General features: G+C 35.1%; 1 protein-coding gene across 2 annotated transcripts in view; it reads left to right on the forward strand.

Moving 5' to 3' along the window:
* Positions 1-10,811, forward strand: part of MED13L (mediator complex subunit 13 like) — a 303,234-nt gene continuing 292,423 nt past the window's right edge. Inside the window, exon 1 of one of the 2 annotated variants that reach the window (XM_023513279.1) lies at positions 1-136. In XM_023513279.1, coding sequence (XP_023369047.1) covers positions 65-136 — 72 coding nt within the window. In that variant the 5' untranslated portion in view covers positions 1-64. Of the gene's footprint in view, positions 137-740; positions 762-10,811 lie in introns of those variants that run through there. The other variant, XM_023513280.1, reaches the window with a different exon arrangement.

A 10,811-nucleotide genomic window follows, 5' to 3' on the forward strand; every position in this document is an offset into this window, starting at 1 on the left:
CGGCCTCGCCTCGGACGCCTAGCTCCGACATGCCCCTCTCTGGCGGCCGGGCTCGCGGAGGATCATGACTGCGGCAGCGAACTGGGTGGCGAACGGGGCGAGCCTGGAGGATTGTCACTCCAACCTCTTTTCGCTGGTGAGTAGCCGGGCTGCGGGGAGGGGGTTGAACCGGGGGGGGGGGTTCCCGACCTCCGCCGCCGACCAACTTTCTCCTCCCGCCGCCGGGACTTTGCCCCTCCCTCGCCTCTCCCAGCCTTCGCCTCTCGCCGATTCTCCCCCTTTTGGATCGTCTCTCCCTGGACTTGGATTTCATCCAGTGTTTATTTGGCTCTTTAAAAATCATTTGTGAGCGCGGCGCTCGGCGTGGAATTTGCATGTGGAAGTCTCAAAGCTGCGGATTCTGGGTTGCACTTCGAACGCCCACCCTCTGTTGCAATCACATCCCCCTTCTCCTCCCCTTTTCCCCCCTTTTCCCCCTAAATGTGGAAGGCTTTTGCCTTGTTCTGCCCGCGCCTGTGATGAGCAGCCTTTTTTTACCCCCTTGTCGGATCGGCTGCCTGCCCGCCCGCCTGCTTTTTGAATTTTTTTAAATTCTATAATGACACCTGCAATTTCGCTCGAAAACAGTTGATTGAATGCGATTGTGTCAGTAAAGGACTTTTGCACCCGAGCTCCCGCGATTGTAAACATCGACAGCCGCCTGCCTCTCGGGGCTTACTACGCTGGAGAGCCGTAAAGCCATTGCGCCGAGTCGACTGAAGGTGGAGAAAGCTTTTTTTCTTCTTTCTCTCCTCCTGTGTCTTTTAAAAACTGTTTTCTCTATTCTAACAACGAATCCACACACACACAAAAAAGCAACAAGCTGGGCGGTTTGATAACATCGCTTTTATCTGCTCTCGCTTCTCTCTCACTCTCTCTCTGATAATTGACAACTTTTGCTTCGGATTTGAATCGCCTGCCTTAATCTTGAAGCAGTTAGGGTGTCAATTGTTCTCGTGGAAGCCTGGCACCCGACGACGGCGTCTAGATTCATCGAAATTAAAAATGTATAGGGCTCCAGCAACTCTTTCCTGGCGGTGGCAGTGACATTTGGTGGTAAATGCCATCTTTGCTTTTTATTGGGTCGTATTACCTAGTCTGAAAACATTCACGTTGTTAAACCTGGCGTTTAGGCTAATAATTGCAGTGCGTGGTCTTTAAATATATGCTTTGTGAGTGAGTTGGTCTATGTATAGCTATGTGCCCCGGAGAGTACGAATTTGTTTAAATATTGAGCAAAGATTTGTAAACAGATGTAAGGCAATTATGTTTCAGGCGTAGAATATAATTGGAAAATTGGCTGAACGGTTTATTTAATTTAGCTTTAAAAACATCCAACTTAAGTTGTGTGTCCTATTTTGTGTGTGGGGGGGACTGCCCTTTGGAGAGCACGCATTTTGGAAATTACTTTCTGTAACCCCTGCTGTAGATAGAAGCATTATTTCCTCTTAATCCTTGTTTACACTGGATAAATAATTTAGTGTTCAAATTGTAATTAGTTACATTTAATTATGGGTGGCATAGATGCTTTTTTTTCTTTGAGACTAATGGAGAAATACAAATTCTTGCCAACTTTTGGAGTGGAAGTATTTTATTAAATATGTTACAGTATTTATGTAGATTTAAAACATCAACACGTGATTTTTGCCTACAAAGACTGAGTGACATAGTAATATTGCTTCCATTGTGGTAAGATAAGGTTAATTTTTTTTATCAAACATTTTTATTCAGATATTTAATCTTAAAATTCAATTATAAGTTTCAGTTAATTTTCCCTTGATCTTTTGTATATGGGAATAAAACTCACTTGTCTCTTCCTTCCCCCCTCAGTCTTTTAGTATCATTCAGGTTCAGGGACTTTCATAGATTAGCAAGCATATTGATTAAGGGGCATTAAAATGGTTTTTGTTTGGTGGCTGGTGACCACATTGACATGGGGAATTAAAATAGCCAAGTAGACCAGTATTAGTGGAGAGAAATCTTGCAGGTTACCATATATCACGCTCACTGGGAGTGGTTTGTGAATATATGTATAGATTTTGTAAAAAAAAAAAAAAATAAAATGAAAGTATATGTATAGGTCATCTTCAAGATACATCATTTATCTATTTTTAAAAAGCCTCAGTAAGGAGGATAATGTTATAGAGATAAGATGGTTGAGATTATTATGGAGAAACAGTTTTGTAGGAGAGGATTCTGTATTTTGATTTTAACCAACTAAAGGTTTATGTTTTGAGTATTTCTTCCTCAGGAACCAAGGAACTGATTTTTGAATATAGTTCTTTAAGAAAATAGAATTACTCTTTAGGTAATGACTTTGAAATCAAGAACCACAAGAATGCTTAGGTTTTTGGTTTTTTTTAAAGGGCTATAGAATGTCTATATTCCCTTGTACATGGAGGGTGGATAAAGTACTATTTAAAAAAAATTCTGAATCAGTTAAACTGCTGACTTGTAGATTTTTCTGATTCTAAATTGAGAATTTTTCTTGAAAATTTTACATGGCAGCATCCTAGGTTAAAAATACATTGTCTACATTGTATAGAGTAATTTCAAAGAAGATAGCATCACTTGTTCAAAATAAAGCATGTTTTATATGAAAAGGACTTAGTGTTTAATAATAGCATGCTTTTTTTTCCTGTTGGACTGCAGGCTTTTTTTTTTTTTTTGATCGAAGTATTATTGATAGAGAATCCTTAGGTACTCCTATTAGTATAGGTTGAAATATAAACTAGAGATTAAACTTCTGTACCACAGTAGTGACCCACCCACTTTCTTTTACCTTCAGGTGTTCATTATGGTTTAGCAAAAGTTAATTGTTCAGTCAGTTGCCTTAAGGTTTTTGCTAGTCTTGTTTTCTCATTTTTCCATTGCATGGAATCAAATTTCCAAAATTCTCTTTTCTATCTTGATTTCCCTAACATATGAAAAATGTCACTATGTATATATAATGTGTGTCATTGTATGTGTTTCTTATTCTTACCATTCTTTGTAATTACTGCATGCCTGGCTGTGCCTTTATGACTCAGAAGTGTTTTCTCATGCTGTCCATCACATTTCTGGGTGACTCTTGTTATATATTCATTCAGTTATAACTCAGTAGTGTCTTAAATCTGCCTTTTAAGAAAGTGTAACAGTGAGCTCTATGGTATGTGAACTCACCCTTGTGAGAAGTCATAATTTCCAGATGGTAGGTATATCTTTCTTTTTTTCTATTGAGATAATGTGGAGAAAGTGATTTTGTGTCCTTTAAATAAACTTAAGTACCCACTCTTTGATGTGAGGCAGTCATCTTTAATTCTCAGGTGTGTTTGCTGTTCACAATTGGGTTATTTTATTTGCTTAGAATCTTCTTGACTGATTGAGTTATGCTCTCAAATTTTTGCTGAATTGAACACACACACTAGTACTTAATTCTTTTTGAAGATCATTAATTTATATTTGAAGCTTTTAAGGTAATCTTTTGTTGACCTAATTTCTTTTTGTCTTAAGAGACTTATTTTTTTGCAGAAGGGAAGATAGTTGTAAATATAGGAACTTTGAAATCTATTCTTTTGAACCAATTGACCCAACTGGGGAGGATTGTCAAATGAAAATGAGGATAAGTGGATGCTTTCACTCATCTTCCAAAGTGCCAAAATACTGTACACAGGGTATTTTTCATCTCAACTTGCTATTTTGTTATTTATGTTTAAAGCATCTTTTTGTCATGACAGTTCATTTTCTTTAGTGAAAATATTTATAATTTGTTAATGTATGTTTTCTGTTTAGCATTTTGTTGTTAGTAACACATGGTGTTAACAGTATTTATATATTTTTAATAGCAATAATTGCTACCCAGTAATAGTTGCATATTAACCTCCAATTGCTAGTAAATATTTTTAAGTACATAATAGACAGCAATTTAAGGCACAGTGTAGCAGTTTACTGGACGGTTTTAAAGAGCCATTTGTATGTGTGATGAGTTCATAATTTTAAAAGAGAAAATAATATACCTTAGACCTGTATGCTACAAATACTTTGCTGTGTTGTTGCTTGAATGCTCCTTGGGAAGAAGTTAGGCCTGTTTCTTATTTTTTGTGAGGAGAATGGCAGGGGGCGCATTTAGGACACTAAGTGTTTATTGCATTTATTCCAGTTGCTATACAGCTTATCATTTTCTTTGGAATGTTTTGGTTATTTTTTTCATGACTGTAGTGGGTATTTGTGAAAAAAATCTACAGCATTCCTTTAAGTAATGGAGGTTATGGTAGTGGATTAATTAGTTATGGAAAAATTGATCTTTTTTGTTCACTGGCATTTGTAGCCTGGTTAATTCTGAGTTAATTGTGTTCATCAAACACTTTAAGAGATGTCCTCTACTCTTGAGATTTGTAAAAAAGATACTCTCTCTTCAGTTTGTACTATGTGCTATAATTGTGGTAACTATTTGCAAAAGATAATTTAGTTCTGTAGTTGTATTTGCCTAATTATTTAAACTTGAGATGAAACTCTTATCTTAATGTAAACAGTAATGAGATTATCTGGATATTTCTAGTGACCAGTTAATTCAGTTGCCTCTCCAAAGTTGATTCACAGATAGATTAGATATTTTTCCAGAAAAAAAAATTTTGGCTTGTTTTTGAAAGAAAAAAATAATAACAATAATGTTCCACTTTTTTTTTTATTTCTTATAGCATAACTGTGTACATTAATGCAATCATGGAGTACAGTGTGCTGTTTTCATGTACATTTTGAAATACTCTCATCCAACTGGTCAGGATAACCTTCATGTCATTTTCTTAGTTATTGAGTTAAAATGTTCATTCTCTGCTTTTAGAAAGATTCACTTGTACAATAATGTTCCACTTTTTAAACTAGTGGAAGTACTGATATGTTTTTCTGGAAGAAAAACAGGCACCTAGCCAGTGAGAAAGATTAGACAGAGTGTAGGGAAATTAGTAATGTGGTTGAATATTAGGTGTTACTATTATTAAATGGGGTGCTGCAACAGTTTATTAGAAATGGGGAAAAAGATTTCTGCAACATTCTTATTAGTGTTATTTATTTAAGATGTGCTGTGTACAAATCTGCTTTTTAAATTGTGTTGTGTAGTGTTGGCTACCAGAATGTCTTCTGTCATATTAGAGACATTTCTATTTCAAGAAATTACATTTATTACATTGTAAAATGAGGTAGTTAGGTAGCCTAAAAGTGTATGCCTGTGGAGTATAGTAAGACACACACACACACAATCACACACATTTGTTTCATAACACTTGCTTAGAGTTTTAGAATTAGTGAGTCAATATTTGTAGTGTGTTCTTGGAATTTAGGACTCCCCCCCCCCCCCCCGGTCATTTAACTTCTTTCTGATCTCATTCGGATAATTTTCTTTTATAGTATATGCTTTCATTGTTTATTTGAAAGATTTGAAGGTGTTTAGCTTTGTTCTGTTGGGGGAATACACTTCATTACATAGGGGAGATGATCTTCCATTAATCTTGGTAAATATTAACATAAACGAGGAATTGTAAATTCAAACTTATTTGCATGAATGAAATATGTAAGATGCCCAATTTTTGTTTAGTGTAAAGTCATTTATGTACATCAGCTTAGTTTCCTATCTGCTTTATATGAAAAAATTTTGTTGTGGTTGGTATTTACTTCAGAGACAGTTCTCTGATTGTACTGCACTGTTTTGTTATTGAACTTTTAAGATTATCTGTGGTATAGAATAGATTTTGTTCTTGTAAATTTGCTGTAATAATACTCCCTTAGGAACTCTTCTTTTTCATGTGTTTATATTAGCATGTTTAGTTATGTTTGTTGAGGTATAATTTTCTTTCTTTAAGCTAATAAAATTCTTTTAGAGTATATTTGGATTCCACTCTGGAGGAAAAAAGAAGAAAAAATATTATTTTGTTTTGTTTTTTTCTTTCTAGAGAGAAGTTAGGAGATTCACTTGGATCCAAGGGAAAATATTATTTCACTGGCATATCCATTCTCTGGTTTATTATGTATGTTTGTGAATGTTTATTTCTTATTCTAGATGAATTGTGATAGAATTGTATTAAAACTGTATTTCCACTACTGTGAAAAAGTACAGGGCTCTGGATGACAGCTTTTACATGTTGTACTTTTTACAGTTTAGTGAAATATCATTACTGTTAAAGGAACCTCCTGAGTTGATTGTATTAAATTTTCATTTGCGTCTTCATTTTACATCGTTTAATTTTTAGCTTTAACTTTAAAAATGGATTGGGGAAGATAAAGAGACTAGAAGGAAAATATTTTTTTAAAATCTCCATTAGGTCTTTTCAGTTTAATAAGTCTTAATATGCATTGTCACTGCCTTAATTGGATGTATTTATGACATTTATTTGATAATAAAATTAAATGTGAGGAAAAGACTTGTTTCACACAAAATATATAATTGTGAACAGAATTTTTATAAGTGGAAATTTAAAAAATTGATAAACTAAAAGAATATGAAACTGAAAGAAAATTACTGATTTATTTTTCCTCAAAAGAACATTGATAAATTTATGAGGAAGTATTTTTGAGTAAGATATATGAAGCTTTCTCACATTTCATTATTTGATTAAATAGAAAAGATGATTAAATTCATCTGAGTTTAGTTTGAGAGTTAATAAATGAGGTGTTAGAAAGAGTATAATTTGTGTGACAAAACATTTTATGTTCTCATGATGGAATTTTAATGGCCTAAAAAGAAATAAGGAAAAACATATCTAACTCTGGAACATTTGGAACCAGCTCCTAGTTTTTTTGCATGCATATATGCCTGGCACAGTGCTACTACTCTTGAGGACATTCAAATGTCACTTCTTCTGTGAAGCTTTCCCTGACTCCCACAGGCAGAACTAGTCACTCTGGCTCTTGAAGTATACTTCTGATAAGCACATGAGCTTCTTTTAGAAGAGTAATCTTGTGGAAATCTTTACATTTGTAGTTAGGTGCTCATTAACTATTTGTTATATGAGTGAATTGCTGGATAACTATTCTCATCTATGTTCCCCAAGGGGAGTTCTCATTGCCTAGTTGGATCTTGATCACAAGGATGCTATTCTTTTTTGAATTTATTTAGATGCTTAGCTCTGTATTCTGAATGTATATTACATTACCTAGGCTGTGTACTGTAGTTTGGTAATATTCTAGATGAACTCTAGAAAAATCTTTATTAAAATTAATCCCAACCAATCAAAAGATGTGTTTTTACCATACCATAAAGGAATCGGAATTCATTTACCACTTATGTTTTCTGTAACATGGTAGGAAACCTACAGGTTTTGGAAACTTGTGGATTTTGTTTGGGATTTGCTTCTAAACTTCACTTTTCATTTTTTAAGTTGTATAGGAGGGCTTTTGCTCAACTTCAGTTACAAGATTACTTTCCATGAGCCTGGTAAAATGGACGATTAACTGGTAATAGGGACATTTGAGTTATATCCAATAGCTTTTTGTAGTGATTAGACAGATAAGGTTGGTCACATAAAGATTTTTCCCCTCAGTTTCTCTTTTTTTTTTTTTTAACTTGGTGGAAATATGGAGGGGAAAGGTATGAAAAATCATTTTGTGTATTTTTAAAGGAAAGCACTTTGGATGACTAGATAATGTTCTCTTTAATAGGAAGAGATTTCCAGTAAGTTATAATTAAAGTTGTATAGTAGCCATAGACAGTTAACCAGGAAATTGGAATGACAAAATGAATTGTTTTAAAATACGTGTAAGTTGTATTTGTACTTCTTTTGTAGGGGCAGAGGACGTACTTCTTCTGTCTTTCCTCATAAATAAGCCATGATTGAGGAGATAAACTTGAAATTAATCTTTAAATGTTACAGCTTTTCATAACAACTGCATATGATGCACAATTTTGTGATGTGTCTTTAATAACGCTGGTTGATTTTGCTGTACCAACTGTGAGCTGTGACTGGCTAAGACTGGGAAGTGAGCTGTGGCTCGTATTTGGTAGTTTAAGCTATTAATTCCTTGGCAGCTCTTGAGTGCTCTTTGAACTTTAAATAGCAGTTCTATTAACATTTTGAGATTTGTCTCAGGGAATATTAGAAATAGTACTTAATAAATGTATTTTTCTTCTTAAAGACTAAGTCATGTTTTAGTCTGACATAGTGTCACAATCCTTACTATGTTTTGAACAGTGAGAACTCAACCATTGGCTAATTTCTGCTTAATGCTGCAGTACCTAAAAATATTGTTTAGCTCTTGTTGAAGGAAGAAAAGCCCCCCCCATCTGTAGTTTTTTGCATTACTCATGTTGAATATGAATAGTGTCTTAAGTTGTATCCACAGGTTTAGAATGTAGGTGGTCACCAGCATTCTAAAATATTTAATTTTTAAGTTTTTCACAGAAAACTTAAATATTTTTTAAATATTTAATTTTAAGTTTAATTTTACATTAGAATTTTACAATTCTAAAACAGTTAATTTTTAAGTTTTTCACAAAAAATTCCCTTGATTGCTGTTGCTACAAATGATAGTTAGCCTCTTTACTTTGTATTGTAATTAATTAGGTATGTTACAGAATTCAGATGCTATCCAGGGCAGCATTTTTGTGGGAATGGACTTTACATTTACTATTCCCGTGTAGAGTGCCAGGAGCACTTTTTCTCTGACTGCAGTTCTGGCACTCTGAGTGCCTTCCCTGCCCTGGACAGGGGGAACTCTAGGCCCTCTTCTATGCCAAGGAGAGGATTACTGTCAGAAAGAGGGCTTGAAGAGAGTGTTGAGAGGTGGCTCCCTGTGAGAAGAGTGCAGTTTTGGAGTGAGGATAGAAAGAAGGTTTTCCCTTCCCTACTTGTAGGGACCCACCAGTGCCTTCTTTTTGCTGGTATCCTTTTAGTAAAATGTTGGGAACAGCAGTAGTTTCTGTGGGTCATCAGGGAAGGTTTTTCTCTTTGCTTTTCAGCTCTTTCCTTCACTCACCCCTAGAGACAAGCTTTTTGCTTGTTATTTTGTGTGGTGAGGACCCCTTGAGATCCAGTAAGATGAAAAAGGGAACTGGGGATGAGATTCTATGCGGTAGCTAGGAAAGTAGAATTTAGAAATATTAATTTTTTATATGCCGTGTTTGAGAAATTTGTGACATGTATTTTGGAATAATGTACATCAGAAATGATAGAAGTATAGCTTGGGCTTACAAAAGGGCTTTAAGTGTTTGATATATGGAAAAAAGATCTCTATGTACTGTTGGGTTTCTAAGATGCCATATGTTACATTCAGAGGGAGAGTGACACAGACTGCATAATACCTTGTAGCCAGCAAAACCCAGAGGGAAGATTGAAACTGGATTTTTAAGAAATAGATGGGGAAAAAGGGGAAGGGCATTCTTTGGATGCTCAGTCTACAACTCTGAGTCTCTTTTTCTTGAGAACCTTCACTGAGCTGGTGTGTAGGAAAGTACTTCTAATTTGTCACCTTAGTTCTTGGTTTCCTTTTAAAAAACAGTACAAAAACTTATTGAAATTGAATTTTTATTAGGTGGAAAATTTGGAGTGTGGGTAGGCCAATTTAGATTAAGAAATGGTGATGTTAAAATAATATTCAGTTCTCTAAAATAATTCAGTTCTGAACTTTAAAAAAAAGTGCTATATTACGCAAAATGCTAATGACTAAAGTGACAAATATTTCAGAAACTGGACAGACGTGAATCTTAAATGAGCAGATGGGATATGAAACTAAAATGGGAGATAATCCAAGACGATATAGAAACTATTATGAGAAATGAATTCAGGAAAAACAAGTGTGTTAAATGGTATTACATTTAATAATATGTTTAAAGGCCTTCCTAGGATTGCTCTCTTACATAGACAAATTAGAACTGTTGAACTTTTGTAACCGATCATACTTTTAATTCTGTACATTTAAAACAAATTAGATTTTGGTTCAGGATTACTTCTCATGAAACCTATATTTTTAGGTTGTAGAGAAGAATGAAAGAATGGGAATAATCATGATTTTCAAAGACTTGGGGTGTGTTTTGAAGAGGAGAGGTAATATGTGAAAGAGGAGGTTTGCTATTTGGGTGGCATGGTAGTTAGGTGAAATCATTACATTTGACTCTTGAGGATAGAATCTTGGGTTATAGTGTATTGAAGAAAGAATAAATGGCAAGATGAATAAGTGCAGATACTTTTCAGATTTTAATTTTTTTTTTTTTTTTTTCAGAGATGGAGCCTCTAAACTCCATCTTACAGATGTTGCCCAGGCTGGCCAGGACCTCCCGGGCTCAAGTGATCCTCCCACTTTAGCCTCCTGAATAGCTGGTACTGCAAGTGCATGCCACTATGCTGAACTTTTCAGTTTGATTCAGAAGAAGGTTGATTGTTAAGCAAGCTAGGGATAGGGGAGAGGGAATAGGGAAAATAAGATCCTGAAAAGTAGATTTGTGTTTGTAGAGTTAGGAGCAACAATAGCGGAGAGACAGAAAGAAAGATGGAAAGTTGATAATTGATGAAACAAGTGAGGCTAATAGATGGTTATCTAGGACTCAGGATTAGTACTGGAAAAGAGTAAGATACCTCTTAGAAATAAAAAGATGTGAGGATATACAAAAGGAGTGTGAAGGAAGCGAGGACAGTTTCAGTTGTAGCTTTAGTGCTTCTTGAATTGAGACATTGAAAATATTGGCTGGGTTTGGTGGCTCACACCTGTAGTTGCAGCACTTTGGGATCCTGAGGTGGGAGGTTTGCTTGAGGTCAGGAATTCTAGACTAGCCTAGGTAACATAACAAGACCCCTTTGTCTACAAAAAAA

Source organism: Otolemur garnettii, unplaced genomic scaffold (assembly GCF_000181295.1).
Source record: "Otolemur garnettii isolate 467f Iridium unplaced genomic scaffold, OtoGar3 scaffold00038, whole genome shotgun sequence".
NCBI classification, from domain to species: Eukaryota; Metazoa; Chordata; class Mammalia; order Primates; family Galagidae; genus Otolemur; species Otolemur garnettii.